General features: G+C 38.1%; 2 protein-coding genes across 9 annotated transcripts in view; both read left to right on the top strand.

Annotated features, from left to right (window-relative positions):
• The window catches only part of myo9aa (myosin IXAa), a 191,160-nt gene extending 187,623 nt beyond the window's left edge, over positions 1-3,537 (top strand). For 7 of the 8 annotated variants that reach the window (XM_030123409.1, XM_030123417.1, XM_030123401.1 and 4 more), the window contains one exon: positions 1,957-3,537. In XM_030123409.1, the coding sequence (XP_029979269.1) occupies positions 1,957-2,447 (491 nt within the window). In that variant the 3' untranslated portion in view covers positions 2,448-3,537. The remainder of the gene's footprint in view (positions 1-1,956) is intronic. The other variant, XM_030123393.1, reaches the window with a different exon arrangement.
• A 3,684-nt stretch (positions 3,538-7,221) lies between these two features.
• Positions 7,222-21,525, top strand: scamp2l (secretory carrier membrane protein 2, like). Its single transcript, XM_030123448.1, has 9 exons — positions 7,222-7,376; positions 8,954-9,031; positions 9,132-9,218; positions 10,976-11,108; positions 11,201-11,329; positions 12,112-12,271; positions 12,641-12,742; positions 13,223-13,340; positions 20,280-21,525. Exons 1-9 carry the CDS (start codon positions 7,320-7,322, stop codon positions 20,424-20,426), a joined length of 1,011 nt encoding a protein of 336 aa, XP_029979308.1. The 5' UTR covers positions 7,222-7,319; the 3' UTR covers positions 20,427-21,525.
• The last annotated feature ends 832 nt before the right edge of the window (positions 21,526-22,357 follow it).

Below are 22,357 nucleotides of genomic sequence, written 5' to 3'. Positions count from 1 at the left end.
AAAAGAATGACTCTAAATCACAGTCAATAGCCAAGTCATCTTTATACAGACACAACTTACATGCATTGATGCAACTTCGTATTTTTGTTGCTAGATTTAGCAGCTTTTTTAGCTTACCAGCTGACAGGCCGTAAGCTATTGTCAACATGCGGTATCCAGCATCAGCGTCGTCTGTCATCCGTTACAAAAATTTCAATCATCTTCTTCTCCAAAACTACAATTCCGATTGACTTCAAACTTGGTATACAGCTTCTTTATGATAATGTCAACAAAAGTTAGTGAAATTATTTGGATCCGGATCTGATTCTGGATTTGGTGCAACTTTGAAAAATTTCCCCATTATAAGAGATAGGAAGTGGATCGATACAGTAATTCAGTAAATATAAATGATATCAAGTTGAAATTTCTACAGTCCAGCCCTGAAGGGGAGATGACCAAAACATAATGGGCACATGCTGATCAGGATCTTCTTCTGGATCCGGGAACTCACGGAAAATTTAACATGGGCTCTTATGGGGAAAAAATTCAATCGTCTTCTTCTCCGAAACTACAGTTCTGATTGACTTCAAACTTGGTATACAGCTTCTTTATGATGATGTCAACACAAGGTATTGAAATTATTTTGATCCGGATCTGATTCTGGATTTGGTGTGACTTTGAAAAATGTTCCCATTATAAGAGATAGGAAGTGGATTGATCCAATAAATCAGTATCAATGATATCAAGTTGGAATTTGAATTTTTTCCAGATCTGATTGGAATATGACCAAAACATGGGCTATTTCTGTAACATAATAAATACACATAACTGGGTGATAATAAATGGCATCTGGATACATTTCCCAAAGCTTTTAATTTGGCCGGTAAGCTACAGGGCCATTGGTCCTATTTTTTTAAAAAGCACCAAGCAACAAATTTAGCTACTTTTGAAATTTGTTTAGAAACTTTTATCAAGTTTTGAAAAGTGGTTCAAACACTAAAACACACACTTTCCCTCTAAATGACACCAAATGATTTTCTCTGACAGCTGTAAAAACAGTCTGTCTGCCTAGCTGTAAAAGTCAGTGTTTCCAACTTAGACACTTTGTTGGTATATTTAGGGATTCTTCAGACCTCTTCAGGGACTCTTTGTCAAAAAACAACTAGTGACAAATCTATCAACTTTTTCTGGTGTTATTGGAGACTTCTGGAGACTCTGATGTGAAAGCCCATATCGTTCTTTGTCTAAAACAAATCAGCGCACTGACTATAAGTCACTGCAATTGCCATTGACACTTTTCTCTATTGTCTCTTTTTGGTTAATTTAGATTGTTAATGTAGATTGAAAATTTGAAATGTTACGGTTAAAAATGTTTATGTTTTACTGTGACTTGTTATAGGCTCCTAAGTGGACTGTAAGGTTAAAAAAACCAAACAAACCGAAGAAAATGAAGCAAAAAACTAAACACACAGACAAATAAATAAATAACCTAAGTAGTTCCTCCAGATTGTCTCTTTTTGATCACTTAAGCTGATCCCCAAGGCCAGATATAGGAGGAGGGTTGGAACTGGGGCATTAGAAAAAACAAGAATTGACAGTATAGTTCATTTGTAGTTCTACACATATATCTGGGTGTTTTTATATTCACTTTTTGTCTCTAATACAATGTTATTCCTCTCTCCTACATCATTCATTACGATTACATGCACATTTGTAATTATGCAAATTTGGTGATGATGTCATTTTGCAACTTCTAGCAACTTTTGGGATGGACAATACTTTCCTTACTGAGGAGTTGGAAACACTACTTATATGTTCAAAGTTGAACTTCCATAAAGTCTGCATTCCATCTGTTTCTGCATTTAAACCCTGAGGCCTTTTTTTGGGAGAAGTTCCACAGGAAAAATATCCGAAGGAAGAATGCAGAAAAAACCCTCAAAAATCTCTAACTCAAGCTGTGTGTTTGTTTGTGTGCAGAGAGGGGCCCAGTATTGACATCCCCCTGGCCTCGAAGGTCCGATGGAAGGAGCCCCCGGCAGCGGGTCCTCCGAAGACAGCCCGACTCTCTGGACTCTGTGGACTCTTGCTCTAGCGTCTCCTCCTTTTCCTCTTCGTCACACTTCAATCCGTCATCTTCATCCTCCTCTTCCACCACCCGGCGCTTTCGTTTCCACTCTAAGTCTGCCTCCTTGACCTCCTCGGGTCCCTCCCAGGGCCACACCCCCCAGGCCTCCCGCTCAGATACCTTAGACAGCTGTAGCCCTACAAGAGATCCAGACGGTGCATATGATGAAAAACCACAGTTCACCAGCCGAGGGACCTTTAATCCAGAGAAAGGCAAACAGAAACTTAAGGGGACCAAACATTCAACCCTGAGGCACACCCGCGATGGTGGAGGCCACAGCAGGGACCCCCCGGACCTCCCCCAGCAGCTTGTATTGTATGGCAGTAATGAATTCATGGTATGAAGGACACTGGTACACCAAAGTACTCCCTATGCAACTCCTTGGCAGATATATGCTTTTCAAAGCGAGTTACACAATGAACAACCAATCTCCTTTCATCAGAGCACTCTTGCTTAGCCTTTCTCCATTGAAGTCTGCAAAGAAATGTCCCCAAGTGCCGTGGATAACATTCCCACCTCCAGAGGCGCAGGATGCTTGACAGAGGGACAGTCCATCAGTGAAAGGGCTCCTCTTCTGTGGACTAAACTGCCACCCATGCTCTTATCGTGCCTTGGCAGCTCTTTACTTAGCGCCAAGAGGAGACGCACTGAGCAGGAGGATGGAGAAAAGGGAATGTTGGATAAAGACCATTCAGCATCAGGGAAAGTTACCGGAGCTGGAAAGCTGAAGCAGTGTAAACAGTATATAAAAAGAAGTCTATATTAGCTGCTTTCTGAGTTTACAGTTCATAACAATCAGTGTAAGCAGTGGTTGCTTTGTTATTACAAATGTATTTTTCCCCCTTACCTTTATTTAATAAATTTTAATGTCACAGAAATTCTTTATAGCATATAATATACAGGTATAAATAATGTACAAAGCCGGAACACCAGTCTCTGCTGGGTAGCTGAAATCGAATATTTATCCTTTTGTTTTTTTGTTGTTTTTTTTTTTCCTTTTTTTGAGTATCTTGGACAGAGATGTACGGATTTGGGCAACGGCTGATTTGTATGTGTGAGTGTGCATGTGCCAAGCGCTCATGCATTCTTGTATGTATGTGTGAGAAAGCAGGAAGCACTTCTTGTTTTTTTAAGTTTGTGCTGCTTTTTCCCTCTATAAGGGAAATACCGTCATCAAAGGGACCAAGTTAGCTGGTATGTATTCCAGCCAAGGGGATCCCAGCTCTGTAAAGAATGTTGGATATGTATAAAATCCCTGCATTCACTGCTTAACAGCCATACAACAATTGTAAAGTACAATACAGTTCATATGTACAGTGTAGTGGACAAAAATGCCATTATATTCTTGAACTCTCTTGTTACCCCACTCCCAAACCCACCCCTTGTATCTAAAGTGTTTGCTCAATAGCAACCAAGACAAATCATGAAACTAATAGGTCTTTTGTCTTTATTCAACATATATATGTTGTGTGTACGTGTTTTGTTGTTTAAGTGGATTTTCCCATTAGACTAAACATGTCAGTGAACAGTTGACAGTTGCTCACTGATAGATATTGTGTTTGAAAAGTCTCTGAGACAAAAATAGCTGGAATACTAGAAAAGCACTCGGAGAGCGCAGACCTCCACCAACGCCCCCCCCCCCCCCCCCCCCCCCCCCGATCACCACCAAAATTTACTTCTTTGATTTGTTCCTTGTGCCAGTATCAACATTTCCTGAAATTTTCATCCAAATCCGTCCATAACTTTTTGAGTTATCTTGCACATGGACAGACAGACAAACCAACGCCGGCAAAAACATAACCTCCTTGGCGGAGGTAATAAATGATATACATTAATATACATTAATAATAATAGCTAACAACACATAAGTATTAAAGGTTCAATGTGTTAGATAAGTGCATGCTCATGTGCTAACATACATTTTGTGTTGGAGTTGTATTGTGTGGTCGTTTCATAATGTTGCATGATTCCATTTCTAAGCTAACACATTCATTTCACGTTTATTTCAAACCTGCTACCACATTTAAACACTTAACTGACGACAACTGGACAACACGTGGTTTGAAAAGGGGATAGAAGAAGCATTGCTTTTAAAATTCCAACCCCTCACACCACACAACCCATCACAACATTTCACTACACTAATACAGAACATTATAGAACAAAACAACAATACAGAGCATTACCGAACAAAACAGAACATTACAGAACAATACAGATCAATACAGAACATTACAGAGCAAAACAGAGCAATACAAGACATTATAGAACAATACAGAACATGATAACACATCCTCACAAGACAGGAACATAAACAGGCCCAGACCCACTCTGACCCCATAACCACTCCCCCTAATGGCACCCACACTGTTTAGAGCATCAGTGTCAGTGTATCTTCTCCAGTACTTCTTCATTATTTGTTTTTTAAACATTCTTTTAAACTTTAAACTCTTTTAATTCATCTGCTAAACCATTCCATAGTACTACTCCCCTTACTGAGATGCACATTGATTTTAAAGTAGTTCTTACCTTTGGTCAGGGGTGGCCAACCCTGGTCCTAGAGAGCCACTATCCTGCATGTTTTAGACGTTTCCCTCTTCCAACACATCTGATTCAAATGATAAGCCTATCACCAAGCTCTGCAGAAGACTGATAACAACCATCAGGTGGACTGGAAGAGGGAAACATCTAAAACATGCAGGACAGTGGCTCTCCATGACCAGGGCTGGCCACCCCTGCACTAGGTAATGTTATACAGTACTGTTGCTGCTGCTGTAGAGGAGCTGAACACAGGTATTGAAGACCCAAGGGATGAGCATAAAGAGCTTTGCAGAAAAACCGTTACATAAATGTGTTATCGGGTGTTCTCATCAATGTCTGCAGCTGAGACGGCCATTGGCTTACAAATGGAGTTGGCTAATGCTAACTAATAACCAGTTTGTTGCATAAAACGAACTCTTGACACAAACTTCATGTTACCGCATGAGCAATCTTACATATTAAATATTTTATAATGTGTTGTAGGGATTTTAAAGAAATACATTTTAACATGTCACAGCAGGAATTTTAGTCATTTTAATATTTTGTGTCTCAAATGCACACAGTATTCTGTCCCTACCCCCAGGGACACACCCTCCTTATGACCCTGACACTTAAATTTGGGATTAACACCTACAGAGACCTTTCCCCCTGCAGGTTTATAAATCCAGTTTCCCCCACCAGTTATTAGAACTGAAGAAGTCTCTTGGATGAGAGACGAAACATTTTCAAAAGAGCTAAACCGGTCCAGTTGAACCGAGAAGAACTACCTAGAAGAATGATGACCTAGGCAAATGCAAACCTGCAGACATTTATTCAGGAAAGGCGATTTTCCAACATTTGGATGTAATTTATATTTTTGAGTGTTTGATTCATTAAAATAGACAAAAAATACTATTCATGGCATGTTTCCCAAATGCCATGACAAGTCCTAAAGTTATTTTTCCTGTTCTTTACAGAAAAGGTAATGCACAGACCTTTTGTTTTTGACCATGTCTAGGGTTATTCATAATCACATTTGGGCATGAATTTACCACAGGTCCAGAATAAACAAATGCGGGCCAAATAATACACTTATGGGACAGTGTGAGACACATCACACTACTGATGCTGAGAAAGAGTCACATATTTTGATATCAGGTCTGATGTGCATAACTGACCCTCAGCCCTTGAATAATTTAACAATTATAATTTAATGCAATTTTCCCTTCCCTCTCAAGCTACATATACAGAGACCATAAAAGGAAGCCAAACTTTCACTTCTTTTAAGTGGTCTTATGTGATTGTATGCTTCCATTCATGCATTGCCTTCAAAGTAGAGAAGGTTGTTTCAATATGTGGTTCATCATCTTAAATAGAGCAAGGAAGAAGAAAAAAGCTTGGAAATTCCACAAAGTGGGATAACTAGTCACCCATTATTAGGTAAATTTTACAGCACTTTTTCCAAACATTTGATCAAAACAACCAGTTCTATCAATACAATGTAGTTTCTAATACTTTGTAACATTGTTTTTGTTTCATTTTACAAAGTACCTAGAAACTGTGGGCCACAGCTTGAACATGTTAGAAGACAAATTGAAAATTACATTACCTGAATGTTGAAATTAAATAATGAGAATTTAGTTGGTTGGTGTTTTAATTGATAAAGTGGTTTGTAGTGACAGAAAATTATGCTTTTATATTTACTTTTCTTAGGTTACCAAAAAAAAAAAAAAATGATTACATATAGTAGAAATAAGTGCATCATTTCTTTCTGTAGACACACAATTTAGTACAAATTATAAAATGTGCTGGTGTGGATGAATGTGCTTAGAAGGCATGTGCAACAGCTTGAACAGTTATAGGGCAAATTATAACAGTGCCTTAAATCATCTACTTGTAGCTGAATCAGTGATGAAAATTTACGTCGGAGATCTTTAAGTGAAAAAGAAGTTTGAAGTGACCACAAATCTTGCATTAATGTGTACCTACCTTACACTAAGACTGGTAAGAAGGTAGAGAGAGATGACTATTACAAGATACAGCCATGAAATTTCATCACTGAAAATTAGATTTTTGTCTTGTTTCATGTTACATTTCCAAATTTTTGAAACCTTACCACAGCTCCAACAGTTAATCGGACCATTATCTAACTTCACTTAAATATACATAATTGTAGGAGCATAAACGCATTTAGTGTTGTGAATTCAGTCTTGTTGTCTTACACACACACACACACACACAAAACAATAAAGAGAGGACATGTTTTAAGATAATTACATTATTTGCAGTGCTTCATGAGCTACTTGAACAGCCAATAGAGGAAATTTATTTTCTTGGTTCCTGTCAAGTTAATTTAGTATTTATTTATAATTCACACAAAGCCTGAACGCAGTTGAGACATGTTAAAGACAAGTTTTCAAGGGCCGCGCTCCAAGTAACCACAATAAACTAGAGGGCATTGTAAAACCGAGGTAATACTGCTGAGACAGTCACGAGAACCGTGCGTTTGGAACCAATCGACATGATTTCTAAAAATATCGGATCGCTAATTGACGAGAACTGACCTGACGCCGCCTCTGGTGACGTACGCCACCGAGCCAGGAACGCATGCGCAGACAGGGCCTGGTGTCCGCAGCAGCTCGAGCAGCCACCGGGAGACGACCAGTTGGTTTGTTTATCCCAAACTTTGACCAAGATGTCGGGCTTTGACAGCAATCCCTTTGTAGACCCGGTGGACATTAACCCTTTCCAGGTAGGGGTGTCGTTTGTTTTTGTTTTTGTTTTGTTTTTTACCCTTGAAACAAGTTTCTTGTAAAGCTTATCGTCTTCTCTTTAGTGAAGGCTGGGGAAAAAAAGAAATGCTGCAACAAAAACCTGTTTGGTTGGTTGCTGGGGTTGGTCAGCATTTCCTTTTTAAGTGAAGCGTCATTATTAAGAAGTATGGTATATTGTGGTCTAATTTTATACTTATCGTGGATATTAACCGAAAAAACAGGCGCTCACGGTGTACGGGGTTTGTTATAAGTCACCTGCACAGGTAAGCAGACACGGACAGGTGCATGAAGTGAGTCTGTCAGGTATGACTCGTCCTTAACACGCCATTAGCACAAACTAGTGGCTTCTTTCTGGATTTTGTGCCCAACCCGGATCCTATAACAGCATAGTGTGATGTGTGTTTTAGTTTTTACTCACAAGTTTCCGTCTCAAGGTAGGCAGCAATACTTGATTTAGTTAGGTAGAGCTGCAGTCATCGATTATTTTTTTGTAATCGGTTAACCCATTAATTATTTTCTTTGATCAAATTAAACGATTATTTGAATAGGCGAAAAAAAAAAGTAAAAATGTGAAGACACGTGACAAACAACTTGTCCTTTATTCCAGAACCAGCTGAAACAACAACCACAAAAAGTATGAAAGTAAATGGACACGTACGTAAATAAAAAAAAAAAAAAAATCTATATAGAAATAACAACAGCATAAAAGTATATAATAAATATCTATAGATATTTTTCTAGATACTTTTATACTGTTGTTAAAATTACATCTAACCATCACTAGGAGTTCAAGAGTTTGTTCATGACAACAATTAGCCTAAAGTATAACACACAACATTTCTGCATTGAATTTCTAATAATGCCTACACTTACTATATATATTTTGTCTTGTACACTCAAATTATATCAAATGTTTCCAATCATGTTTACATTCAGAGAATCTAATTTATTCAATGTAACAGCCCTTTTTTTGATTAGGCTACCTGTCAATGGACTCATATCCCCTTTACCAGAAAATAGAGTATGAGTATACACAAACACACACACTTATGTATTTATTTATTTATTTATTTATGCCAACAGTTTGTGCACAGCAGTCTTTAACACATTTGTATTAAACTTACAAACGGCTAAAGATGGAACCAACATACAACTTTGTGTTGGTCCTACCTATTGTGTGTCACATGTCCACATCCATGTGAAACACAACAGCAGAACTGATGTTCAGTGGTAGCAAAATTAAGGGAACGAAGATTGGATTCAGGAAATTTGTAATCAAATACATTTTTTTAAATCAATTTTAATTTGATTAATTGTTTAATTTCTGTTTCAGCTCTAGATTCAGGTTTAAGAATTTTTGGCTTTTTTTTTTGGAATCTTTTGGTTTGTTCAAACCCAATAAACTGTGTTTAAGCTGAGAGAGAAGTCCTCCAGGGCCAAGAGACTATTAATAGATAATGTGGTGTGACACAATACAGCAAGTGTTCAAATGCTCTTCCTCGGCCGATCAAACACTGTTCGAGGTCACAGGTTCTGTTTGATGTCTCTGTTTCAGGATGCCTCGGTAACACAAGTCACCAGCGGAGTCACAGAAAGCATTGGGGATTTCAACCCCTTCACTGCACCTGACAGGGTTTGCCTTTTCTACATAATGACCAATGCCATATATGTTTTTTTATATTAATGATTGTATATGCATCTAAAACTAAATATAACCTCAACCTGTGTGATAGGGGAGCCACACTGGTACAACCATCCCCATCTCTGCTGCCTCATCTCAGCCTGCCGTCCTCCAGACCTCTGTGGAGCAGAGCCCACAAGTGAGTCAGACACACGAACACACAGGGAAATTGAATAATTAAGTGTGAAATCACAACCAACCATCACTAGGAGTTCAAGAGTCTATTCACAACAACAACTAGGATATAATACACAACATTGCTGCATTAAATATCTAATAAAGCCTAAATTCACAACATATATTCTGTCTTGTGTACTCAAATTATATCAAAAGTTTCCAATGATGTTCAAATTCAGAGAAATTAATAATAATAATAATAATAATGTTAAGAAATTATCTTTTTTAATGTAACAGCCCATTTTATTTGATTACCTGTCAATAGCTTTATATCTCCTCTACCTGGAAAACAATGGTCAGATAAAATGTCAAAGGTAAGGATTAAAGTTGCAGAAGTCCCATAAAAACCACCCTTCTTCTACAGATCTCTCTTCTCAGTCCAAATCAAAAGACTGCATTTTAAAAGATATGAATCTGAAGCTGTGGAGGAGAGAAGACAGTTTTCTGAGCTTCCCTGGTGAGCAAAGAAATCTTAATAGTGATGTGTAATTACAGCTGTCGTTCAAATATTTAACCCCCCTTCTGTCTGAAAACACAGAACCCTTTTTTTTGTGTGTTTTCTCTCTGACTACTTAAATTACATTGTAATGCTCAAAGGTATTCACTGAAGTTTTTGATCAGTAATGCCAAAACAACTATCAGCTCTCGAACACTGCAGCTTTAAATCCTCCAGTGTCACAGATTGTAATTTTTCAACGCTGTATTCCAGTAGGAAATTATTTTATTTGTGCCTGTACCTATTTTTGTTGCGGTCATGTTACCTAAGGGTGAAGACACACTAACCCGACTGCCAATCATCACTAGAAAAGGTAGCCCAAGTGATGAGTCGGTTCCCATCTCCCTGACGCGGTCAAAAAGTGTGAAGAACACACCAAATTGACTACCAACTCCAGTGTACGTTCTGCGCTTGCGCGAGATGTAAAACCAGAAATGGCGGAACATCTCTCTAGACCAAAACACATAGCTCACTGTCATCAGTCATTGTTGTCAGCAGAGAGTGTTGAGTAGTCTAGAAGTGTTGTTGTTGTTATACTCTTTGAATGGATGGCTAGTAATAAGAAGATACTGGCGTTGTTAGCTTCTTCTTGTGGAAGAAGAAAGATGTTGCAGGCGAAAATTAAGGAGAAATCACACTTTGCTAACAATGCTAACAGTGTTCATTTCATGGAATGAATGAAGTCCATAGGCAACACTGACTGGCAGTCATTCAGATATGATATGAGAAATTCATGGCCTATTAATGAAGACAATAATAGTGTCAAGTATGTTGACATACCTGTATTCACATGTAAACTTCTCGTTCACTGATTCACTTGTCAAGGGCTATCCCTCTACCAATTAGATTGGTCTGACTGAACGACTGGGTAGTGGCCAGTTACACATGTTGAACTGGCTGAAAAGAATGGTGATGCCATTAATGATGGCCGATCGCACGGAACACACCAAACAGACTCATGTCACCGACCTCGCCAGACTGCCCAACGACGTCCGACCACCGAAAATTGGGTTGGTGTGTCTTCACCTTAAGCAGGGGCCATATTACTATGAAATAAATATTGTTTTGTGGTGCCAGTTATTAGTCCACCAGTATCCTCAAATTTGGAACATCAATTTGAATGTGGGATGGATTCAACCTGTAGTGTAGTCAAGAAAAGAAAAAGCCTTTATTGATGAAGTGGTAGTATTTAATGTGGGTTCTAAAGTTTTATCATTTTCCAGGCAACTGCAGCTGCTGCTCAGGCCAACCTGATTAAACAGCAGGAGGAGCTGGAGAGGAAAGCTGCTGAGCTGGAGCGGAAGGAGCAGGAGCTTCAGAATCGACAGACGGCAGGCACGACAACAAACACCGGTGGTAAGCACATGACAACTGCTCAGTCATTACATACTTACATATGTAGAAAAACTCTAGAATAAGACTAATCCACCTGCGAAATCTCCTGGCAGTCAAAGAGAACAACTGGCCACCTCTTCCTAAGTTCTTCCCTATGAAACCCTGTTTCTATCAAGACTTTGATGAGGAAATCCCAGAAGAATACCGCAGGATCTGCAAGAGGATGTACTACCTCTGGATGTGTAAGTGCAGTCTTATTATGCACAGTTAGTTTGGCTGCACCTAAAAATAAGGAAGTTTGTGATATTAACACTACTTTTACCTGTTTTCATCAGGAGCTTTTCTCTGTAAAAAAGTTTCGATATTATATAATGTGTAAACTAGCGCTATAGCTATCTATTCTTTTTATGATCTATGAATCTATGGATTTTTTTTTTTATTCAGTTTGATTGAATGATTATTTGAATAGGCGAAAAAAGTAGTAAAAATATGAAAAGGGCCAGCTGAAACAACCACAAAAAGTATAAAAGTAAAAAGGTGTATTAAAAATATCTATATAGAAATAACAACAACAATAACAACTGTATAAAAGTATATATAAAAATATCTGTAGGCTGCAGCCCAGCCTCCTGTTAGGAATGACACACCTGAATTTAATGTAACCCAATACTATTGTCAATGTAGTGATTTTCTGCAGTACCACATTTCTGTGGAGACACTTGATGTTGCATAATGTTACACTGGACTCACTGGGCACACAAAAACACTAAAACACAACATGAAATTAAATGCAGCAAAATAGTTCAAACGACCCATAACAGAATGTTGTCTGTAAATACAGAGGTATCCACTAAAAATGAGTATGTGAGAGAAGCACAATGTCTAAAAAGAGAAGAAATTAATTGCACATTTAGTCTATTCAATATGTCTTATACGTCAGACTTTTACTGAGTACAGGTAGTGGTGTTTTTTGTACAGTTTTTGTCTTGAATCCTGAGTCCAGCTCATTGTTTGTGTGCCTTAGTCCACAGTACCACTCTTTTCTTGAATGTCCTGGCCTGTTTGGCATACTTCATTGCAAGTTCAACTCATGGTGTGGATTTTGGTCTGTCAATCCTCTGGTTCATCCTGTTTACCCCTGTGTCCTTCATCTGCTGGTACAGACCAGTCTACAAGGCCTTCAGGTATAGTCATATACCTGCATCTTATTAAAGCTGAAATATTCTCTCATATGTATCACATATAGAACTGAAAATAATTAGCCTTACAAGCAGCAGAAAGATAGACACTCACTCCTCCCTTATGATGTAAACAGCCTGTGGGTTTAGAGGGAGATTATGTACTGAGCACCTGCATACACAAATATTCCATAGAAGCTCATGTAACATTTCAGTTGTGTGTCTTTCTTCATTAAAATTACAAGTGGTGGTATTATATGGATTATGGATTATATTTTATAGTTTTGTAAAGTCTTGACAGTAGTGACTCTATATTTTATAAATTCCACAATGAATAATAATGGCTTGTCTTTTATGTTTTCTTTTCACCCCCAGGTCTGACAGTTCCTTCAGCTTCTTCTTCTTTTTCTTTGTGTTTTTTTTCCAAGTTGCAGTGTACATCATCCAGACAGTAGGAATCCCTCAGTGGGGAAACAGGTCAGTGTCATAAATTAAGTGACCTATCTGAATGTTGGATGGGAGCTTCAGTGTGTGGTGTAAATGAAAGTGGTTCATCATTAACAATGGGGTTCAGTATAAAACCTCTGTTTTTATCTTGGGATAGAGTCTTGGTAAATCTGTGTCTGTGTGGTTTCATCCTTCACACCTGTGTGTTAGCGGCTGCATTCTTCCCTCTATCTCTTCTTTTGCCTTTCTTTGACAGATTTCTGCTGCCCTAACTTCTCTGGGGTTCTGCTTTGTAAGTCTGTGTTAATTTCTCTTTGGGTCTCTTTTCTGTTACATGATGTATTACATTTTTCAGTTTCCATCAGTTATTCATTGCAGTGAATGCTTTTCCATTGGTCATTTGTTCCAGTTTAGGGTGTCTGTAGTATCTTCAAAACAGTGCTCTGAAGATTGATTTAAAAAAAAAAAAAAAAAGCATTAATTTATTTATATTTTCTTTCCTCTTAACAGTGGATGGATTGCAGCCATCAGCATGATTAATGCCAATGTAGCTGTGGCTGTGGTCATGATGGTGGTGGCCGGCTTCTTCACTGTAAACGCCATCCTGGCCATCATCCTTCTGAAAATGGTATGAAACTGTTTTCCAGCTTGTATGTTATAGTTCATATGTACACGTATTAGCTATTAAGAATCTTAATTTGTCAGTATATATTTTACGTTAGACATCAGTCAAGATACAATATTACCTTATTTCATTACCCATGACAATAGTGATGTCGACATACATTGATTGTATGTTAACTGATGTAATGTTAATGACCTACAATACACCAGGATGTCTGTACAACTAAAGTAAGAGTTTCCCTGCCAACAGTAGGGGGTCCTGGGACACCTCCTACAAGAAAGTTTTTCACTGTAAAAAAAAAAAAAAAAAAAATCTGTACTGTCACACAATTATGGTCCGTCATTATTATTATTATTATTACTCCTATGTACAAAAATGTAGAAGAGCTAGGGAAATTATAAGTAAACATTGAAAAATTTGATTAGATCTGCAAAATGACATTTCATGTAGTTTAGTTTTAGTTTAGGTCCTCAGTTTTAGTGATTTGGTTTCGATAAAAGCCTTAAAATGCTTATAAAGTTAGGAGAAACTATCTCACAGTCTGTTGGAATAATCCTGCCGTTGGGTGCAGTGGCGGCTAGTGAAATTATTTTTTGGTAGGGTGCAGTATGCAAGTCAGTTTTCAGATGCACTATAACCACATATCACCACTAGGATTCACCAAAGCACATGCACCACTGTTTTGAAATATTAATCTTCACTTCAATTAAAATAACAAAGTGGCTATTGCCACAGTACTGTGGAACTAACTTTCTCATTTGTCTATTACCACAGAACCAATCAGCACACTCGTTATGTCATGTGTGGACTGGTGTAACCTGTCACCTTGCTGCCACAGTACTGTGGCAATAAGCATCGCACATGCCATGTGCCTATCTGGTTACAGGAAAAGGCTAGGGTTAACGACGGCAATGCTCATAGTATTTTTCTTTCGCGGATTGTAAAAGTTGTGCGTCCATATACGTAATGTCTCAAGAAATATCTGCGTCCAGGTGGAACTGGGAAAACTGGGTTAAAATGCTGTAATACATAAGCCACACCTATATGTGGCGCTGCACACAAACACAGACAGAGCCACAGGATACACTAAAATCACAGTAGAATGCAGTAAGCATGTGCATGGGGTTACGTCCAGGGTCTTTTGGTGTTTTGCCTATCCATACGGCAGTGCTTCGCAATTATTTTCTGTTATGCCCCCCCTTGGAAGAAGGAAATATTTCACGCCCCCCACTCTCCGCCATGACTATAAATACTATCATTTGTCTATGAAATTGTTATAAATACACCTCTGCATAACATTGTATCCTTATTAACATTAAAGAAAACAAAAAAAAGAAAGAAATATAGATCAACTTACAACAAAGAATAACTTTATTAACATTGTTTTTTAGTCTGTAACAGAAAAGATTTAAAAATGAAATCCTTATTTAGAATATAAACATTTTTTGACCAACTAATTGAACCATTTGATACTGAAAAATAGAATGAAATCAATAAATAATAATAAAAATCAAATTGATCAGCAACATTAACTCAGGAGCACAATATACAGACCTGATCAAAATCTTGAGACCAGTTGAAAAATAGCTAGAATTTACCTTTTGCACATTTGGATCTTAATGAGGTTTTAAGTAGAGCTACAATATACAAAAGCAAGAAGGGGGAGTGAGACAAAAAGCACTTTGAAAAACTAATTTATTGAAAACAACAAGTAAACTGAAATAGGCTGTTTATCAGCTGATCAAAAGTTTAAGACCATCGCTCAAAAAATTACAAAAAACTCTCCAAACCAGAACAAAAAATTTTCTCAGTAGGACTCAGTAATGAGTAGCTCCACCGTTCTTGTTAATCACTTCAAAAATTCGTTAGGCCATGCTTGATGCGAGTGTTTCCAGGAGGCTGGTGGGAACATTGCTCCAAGTGGTGAAGATGGCTTCACGAAGGGCATCAACTGTCCTGGAACTGATGGCCATTTTATAAACTTCCCTTGCCATCCATCCCCAATGTTCTCTATGGGATTTAAATCAGGGGAACATGCGAGATGGTCCAAAAGAGTGATGTTATTCTCCCTGAAGAAGTCCTTCGTCAAGCGAGCATTGTGAACTGCAGCGTTGTCCTGTTGAAAAACCCAGCTGTTACCACACAGACGAGGGCCCTCAGTCATGAGGGATGCCCGCTGCAACATCTGCACGTAACCAGCCGCCGTTTGACGACCCTGCACCACCTGAAGCTCCAGTGTTCCACTGAATGAAAAAGCACCCCAGATCATGATGGACCCCCCTCCACTGTGCCGGGTAGAAAACATCTCAGGTGGGATCTCCTTGTCATGCCAGTAACGTTGGAAGCCATCTGGACCGTCAAGGTTCAATTTTTTCTCATCAGAGAATAAAACTTTTTTCCACCTTTCAATGTCCCATGTTTGATGCTCCTGGCAAAGTCTAAATGGGCAGTTTTGTGGCGTTGTAGGAGACGAGGTCTTTGAATTTGTTTTTTGTTTTTGAAACCCTGTTCCCGCAGATGCCGTCTGATGGTTATTGCGCTGCAGTCGGCACCAATAAGGCCCTTAATTTGGGTCAAGGACCGCCCTGTGTCTTGACGGACAGTCAATCGGATCCTCTGGCTCAGCGCAGGTGTAATTTTTTTGGGTCTACCACTTGACTTTTTTGTTCCATAATGCTCAGGATCTGTCAAAAAATTTAGAATGACTGTCTTACTGCGTCCAACCTCAGCAGCCATGGCACGCTGCCAGAGGCCTCGCTTATGCAGCTCGACGATCCGACCACGTTCAAGAAGAGAAAGCTTCTTAGCTTTAGCCATCAGGAGGGCATGACCGTGTGAATGCCCGACAGAAAATGAGAATTTTGAGCAGATTTTGGCTTTTATAGCCTGCGGTCTTAAACTTTTGATCAGCTGATAAACAGCCTATTTCAGTTTACTTGTTGTTTTCAATAAATTACTTTTTCAAAGTGCTTTTTGTCTCACTCCCCCTTCTTGCTTTTGTATATTGTAGCTCTATTTAAAACCTCATTAAGATCCAAACGTGCAAAAGGTAAATTCTAGCTATTTTTCAACTGGGCTTAAGATTTTGATCAGGTCTGTATAAAACACATTAACCTGCACTGAGCAATTTGGTATGCCACCTTATATGATGCTAACAGTGCTTGTTGGTTTACTGAAGTAGCATTCACAAAGCGGGATGATTGTTGGCAACATTTTCACTGAAAAAACTCAAGCAGCTTATCAGCATGATTGGGGTGTAATGTCTGTAAGTGACGCCTTAATTTATTTGGCTTCATGCTGTCCGCTGCCAACATTTTTAGACACAGTAAACACACCGGTCTTTCCTCGTCTCTCACTGTGGTCACAGTGAAGCCAAGCGCTACATACGGTTTGTCATATTTCCTCATCTTAGCTTTCAGGAGACTTTCATTTGTCTCATTATCTCCGTCTCTCTCTGCCTTTCTTTTCATCTCTGTTAGATGTTTTTTCATTGTGTCTCTTGAGGGTTTGTTCACTGCACTTCATATCTCCCGTTCTGTGCTGTGTGTGCACATTCTCGGTGTAATAAACACCCTACACTATAGAGCTAATACTACCTCCGCACACTCTGACAATGAGAGCGCTACTGCCATCTACTGTTGTGGATGTGCAATTACACTTAATTCTAGTACAACAACAACAAAAAAAAAAGCATGTTCCCCGGGGTCACACGGCATCGCACCACGCCCCCCCAGGGGGGCACACCCCACTATTTGAGAAGGACTGCCATATGGTAATGTGAGGGTGGCATTGTGAGATTTTTCCATTCTGGGACCCATTCTCCAAAAATACTGTTTCAGGGCACTGACAACGCTGATGTCATGTGGATGAAAGGCCGAAACGATATTAAACTTTTCCAGATTGACATAATTTCGTTGTTGTGTGTACAGGGCGTATACACCATATATCACCACTAGGGGTGTAACGGTGCACTTGTTTGTACCGAACCGTTTCAGTTTCAATACGGAGGTGTGCCAAATGAATACATGTAGCCTATGTGAAGAACGCAAACACTCGCCCTACTGTTACACCCCTAATCACCTTAGTACTGTGGCAACAAGAGGTTAATGAGTTCATGTGACAGTATCCATGATTGGTTCTGTGGCAACAAAATGCAGTAGCCATTGCGTTAAAATAAATATACACACTATGTGTTTTCAGTCATGTATTTTTTTATATGTAAATCTGTCTATCCTTCAAACATGCAAATTTTTCCATGACTATTGTTAAAGTCAGGTATGTCCCTGATAAGTGTGTTTTCTACTAATAATATCAACATTGCATTTAGACCAGGGGTGAAGTTAGTGCAGGTATATTGCATTGGCATCCAACTTAGACACTATGTTGGTATATTTAGTGATTTTTCAGACCTATCTAGACATTCTTTATCAAAAAAGTGACTAGTGACAAATCTATCAACTTTTTCTGGTGTTATTGGAGACTTTTGGAGACTCTGACATGAAAGCATGTATGGTTTTTTGTCTAAAACAAATCACTGTACTGAATATAAATCCTTCCCATTGCCATTGACAGTTTTCTCTATTGTGTCTTTTTGGTTCATTTAGATTGTTAATGTGGACTGAAAATTAAAAATGTTATGATTAAAAATGTTCATGTTTTACCGTGACTTGTTGAAGGCTCCTAAGTGGACTGTAAGGTTAAAAGCCAAACCAAACTGAAGAAAATGAAGCTAAAAACGAAACAAGTAAACAATATAAATATCTAACCGAAGTAGCTCCTCCAGAGTGTCTCTTTTGGGTCACTTTAGCTGTTCCCCAAGGCCAGATAAAGACAGAGGGTTGGAACTGGGACATTAAAAAAAACAAGAATTGACAGAGTGTAGTTCATTTGTAGGGTGTTTTTATACTCACGTTTTATCTCTCCCACAGTGTTATTCCTCTCCCCTATATCGGTCATTACAATCACATGCACCTTGACAATTAAGCAAATTAGGTGATGACTCTTTCCTTACTGAGGAGTTGGAAACACTGATTTCTTCCCCATTGTTAAAGTGAAAGTTAACTGAACCAGTCCTATTTCTTAGTCTGTCTTGGAGACTTTGCAACTGAAGAAAGAAAAATTATGAAGTAACTTCTCATAGCTTTCACAGAATTTGACAATTGACATGAACCAGGGTCCAACAGGTTCATGAACTTTTTGCTTACTTCATCTTCAGCACACACACATACAGACACTGAAACTTCTGTGTGTGATTGTTCCAACTCTTGAAATCTCTTTGGAGGACCTTTTATAAAAACATCCATATTTGGTGCCAGTATATTTGTGTGTGTGTGTGTATAATATATATATATGTATGTATACAGGGTGGGGAAGCAAAATTTACAATGAACATTTAGGTTGTTTTTCTCAGCAGGCACTACGTCAATTGTTTTGAAACCAAACATATATTGATGTCATAACCATACCTAACACTATTATCCATACCTTTCAGAAACTTTTGCCCATATGAGTAATCAGGAAAGCAAACGTCAGAGTGTGTGACTTGCTGAATGCACTCGTCACACCAAAGGAGATTTCAAAAATAGTTGGAGTGTCCATAAAGACTGTTTATAATGTCAAGAAGAGAATGACTATGAGCAAAACTATTACGAGAAAGTCTGGGAGATACTAGTAAAGAAGAATGGGAGAAGTTGTCACCCGAATATTTGAGGAACACTTGACCAAGTTTCAGGAAGCGTGTGAAGGCAGTTATTGAGAAAGAAGGAGGACACATAGAATAAAAACATTTTCTATTATGTCAATTTTCTTGTGGCAAATAAATTCTCATGACTTTCAATAAACTAATTGGTCATACAATGTCTGTCAATCCCTGCCTCAAAATATTGTAAATTTTGCTTCCCCACCCTGTGTGTATATATATCTATATATATATCTATATATATATCTATCTATCTATCTATATATATATATATATATATATATATATATATATATGTATAGATAGATAGATATAGATATATATTATAAATCTTTTTATTGGATTTTTCGTACACACATAGCAATATCTGACATGTACAATGTGAGTGCAGTGGTTCAAATAAGAGCAGTATAACAGCTTCAGCCTGTCAGAGAATGACTGAGGTCAAGTGGACTGAACACCTCTGTATTCTGAACTCTACATGCAGATTTAAGTACAACTCTTTTAGAGCTGACAATTAATTAATTGACTTAAATCGATTAAACAAATTATTTGATTACAGTTTTCCCGAATCAAAGCCTTGTTTCCTTAATTTTGCCACCACTAAACATTGGTTCCACTTTTATGTTTCACACGGACACTTATTGTGATCCACCTGATGCCAGGAGCAACACAAAGTTGTATGTTAGTTCCATCTTAATTTGTTAGTAAGTAAGTTGGATCCAAATAGGTTGAAGACTGCAGTGCACATATTGTTTGTAGATGGCATTTGACTTGTTTATTGTGTGTGAGAGAGAGAAAAAATAAACCCAAATATTTGTAATGTTTGCGTGAAAGCTTAAAAGTTCAAAGGAGTAAGTGTTGGTTCCAATGAAGGAAAGTGAGCATATTCTGCCTTTTTGTCCTCGTCTCTCTTGAGCTACCCTCCATTTTATTTGTGGCAATTTTGATTTTCTATCCAACTTCCTAATTACTTAAGATGGAACTAACACAACTTTGTGTTGTTGCAGGCATCATGTGCATCACAGTAAGCGTCAGTATGAAACACAACAGTGGAACCAATGTTTAGTGGCAGTGAAATCAAGGAAACGAAACTTCGATTCATGAAAATTGCAATGGAATAATTTTTTAAAATTGATTAGAGTTGATTAATTGTCTCAGTTCCTGTACAAATTGTGGTTTGACCTAGGATCCTCTAACCTGCCTCTGCTCTAAACCATGCCTATCCTCTCTGGATCTCTCAGGTCCATTCCAAGTACCGAAGGACTGGGGCCAGCTTCAGTAAAGCCCAGCAGGAGTTCTCCCAGGGCGTCCTGACTAACCGGACCTTCCAGACGGCTGCAGCCAGTGCCGCCACCTCCGCTGCCCAGGGAGCCTTCAGCCAGAACTAATCAAACAATACCAATACCCTCTAGTCTGTTCTCAGAGCAGCAAAACCAGACGAGCATTTACCAACACACTTCATTTGTTTTGGACAGTGTAGTTTTGATTATTTATTGAAAGGGCAAGTATAAATCACCACTTTTTTGTGGCTCATGTTAAGATTGACTTTAAAGAGGAGGTGGCTTTACGCAGAACACACTGTAAAACTTGACATGTTATTGCACTCTCCACCACCTTCCTCAGTATACAGAAGGATTAATCAAAGCTTACTCTGGGAAATGATGGAAAGTACGTTAATCTTTCTGGAAATTGGGCAGAGGGGCTATCAGGAAAAAGGTTATATTTTTCAAACATGCTACTGCTAAAGACACTGGTCAAAAGATAAAGGACTTTTCTAGTGTGGAAATACACACTTATAGATGAATATAATGGTTACATGATACTGATATCCTGTAAAATGGGCTTGACAGCTGTACAGAAGTGAAAACGGAAGGTTAAAGTAGCCCGTACAATGTCTTACACTACTGATGAACATGAATTGTATGTTTTCTTGTAATAAGCTGCTGATTAATGAAGGGTGAGGGGATGGAAGTTATTTTTTCTTTTTTACTGATCTAATCAAGATGAAGCAAGACCAAAAGCTCTTGGTATGGAAACTTGTGATTAAAACAAGAGGTTGAGGTTTATTTGTTACAATGTAGAGAAGAAAGAGCATTAATGAGCAGAAAGAACACATTAATATATGTCGATTATCCATTTGTTTGACTCTATCATGTGTTACTGAATAGTCACAGATAGTTTGTATTTTGTAGCAGCACTTATCTATTAGCCTTTTCGTGTTTTATTTATGAATCTTTCATTACTGAAACCTCTTGAATCACTTTTTGGTCTAACCTTAGTGCCTTTGAGCAGATGTAACAGATGTAGGGATACTCGTGTTTTGTCTGATTTTTGACTTTACAGAGTATGTTATTGTATGGTGATGTTTCCTTTTAAATCACAGTATGTATAAAGGTGTGTTGTAAATATTGGTGACCTGTTTGAAATATACTAAAGGGGAGTTTATTGAAAATATTAAATAAATTGCTAGTATTTCTCTTTTGAAAATGTGTGGTTTTTTGATAATCAACAAAGAAAAAACTACATATGGGTGATTTTCAGTTCCTTCGGTAGTTTATTGAAATGGATTTGACAACAGGATCATTTTTCCTGAATGCAACTCGACAGTACTGTTTTAGGACTGAATAATCTAGGTATATTCATCATGAGGCTGATGATGTCATAACAGAGACAATGTTTATTTTGAGTCGCTGATACTTCTTTTGCTTTCTCCCAAGAAATCTAATACAGTTCAGTGCCAAAGTCTAAGGCTGCCTTTTGTCTTTTGTTTTTGCAGGGCTGTAATGACCACCTTTGTTTCTCCACCTGTTAAGATACAAAAAAAATCTAAACTAAATGACTTCTACAGGCCAGTTTTTAATGTGACCTCCCTTTGGAATGAGTATATGTTCAACTCTCTTCAGTCAATTGTCTGGAAGTTGTTTTGATGTTGTGGTGCCAACTTCAGAACATCCTAAGTTTTTCTTTACACTTTACACTCTTGTTTTCTCTGTCCAGATGATAATGTTTTTACATATATCCATTGTGCAATGTTGTTTGTCGTTTATTCCAGTGTGTAATGTTTGTTGTTGTTGAGTTTGGGCGCAGATCATTTCCTTGGAGTATATTGCATCTCTAGGTTTTTAGGGAAGCTCTGAGGCCACTGCTATATAATTATTTATTATTATTACTACTACTACTTTATTATATAATACCACTAGTACGACAATTGCCTATTTTCACTACTGTTTTTATAGTTATTGTTATTACTATTTCCTTTTCTATTAGGCCCGAGCCAAGTAACGCCAGTGCAGGGCCTATTGAGTCCACAGTGGGGGCA

Source organism: Sphaeramia orbicularis, chromosome 3 (genome assembly GCF_902148855.1).
Source record: "Sphaeramia orbicularis chromosome 3, fSphaOr1.1, whole genome shotgun sequence".
Taxonomy (NCBI): domain Eukaryota; kingdom Metazoa; phylum Chordata; class Actinopteri; order Kurtiformes; family Apogonidae; genus Sphaeramia; species Sphaeramia orbicularis.
The sequence above is the reverse complement of the archived record's forward strand: the minus strand, read 5'-3'. Positions and strand labels throughout refer to the sequence as shown.

What these genes read in the sequence shown, in the direction of transcription:
- scamp2l (XM_030123448.1), top strand. Translation starts at nt 7,320, where the DNA reads ATGTCGGGCTTTGACAGCAATCCCTTTGTAGACCCGGTGGACATTAAC. An exon ending in CTGTGGAGCAGAGCCCACAA is followed by an intron (nt 9,219 to 10,975) that starts GTGAGTCAGACA and finishes ATCATTTTCCAG; the next exon opens with GCAACTGCAGCTGCTGCTCA. An exon ending in CCATCATCCTTCTGAAAATG is followed by an intron (nt 13,341 to 20,279) that starts GTATGAAACTGT and finishes TGGATCTCTCAG; the next exon opens with GTCCATTCCAAGTACCGAAG.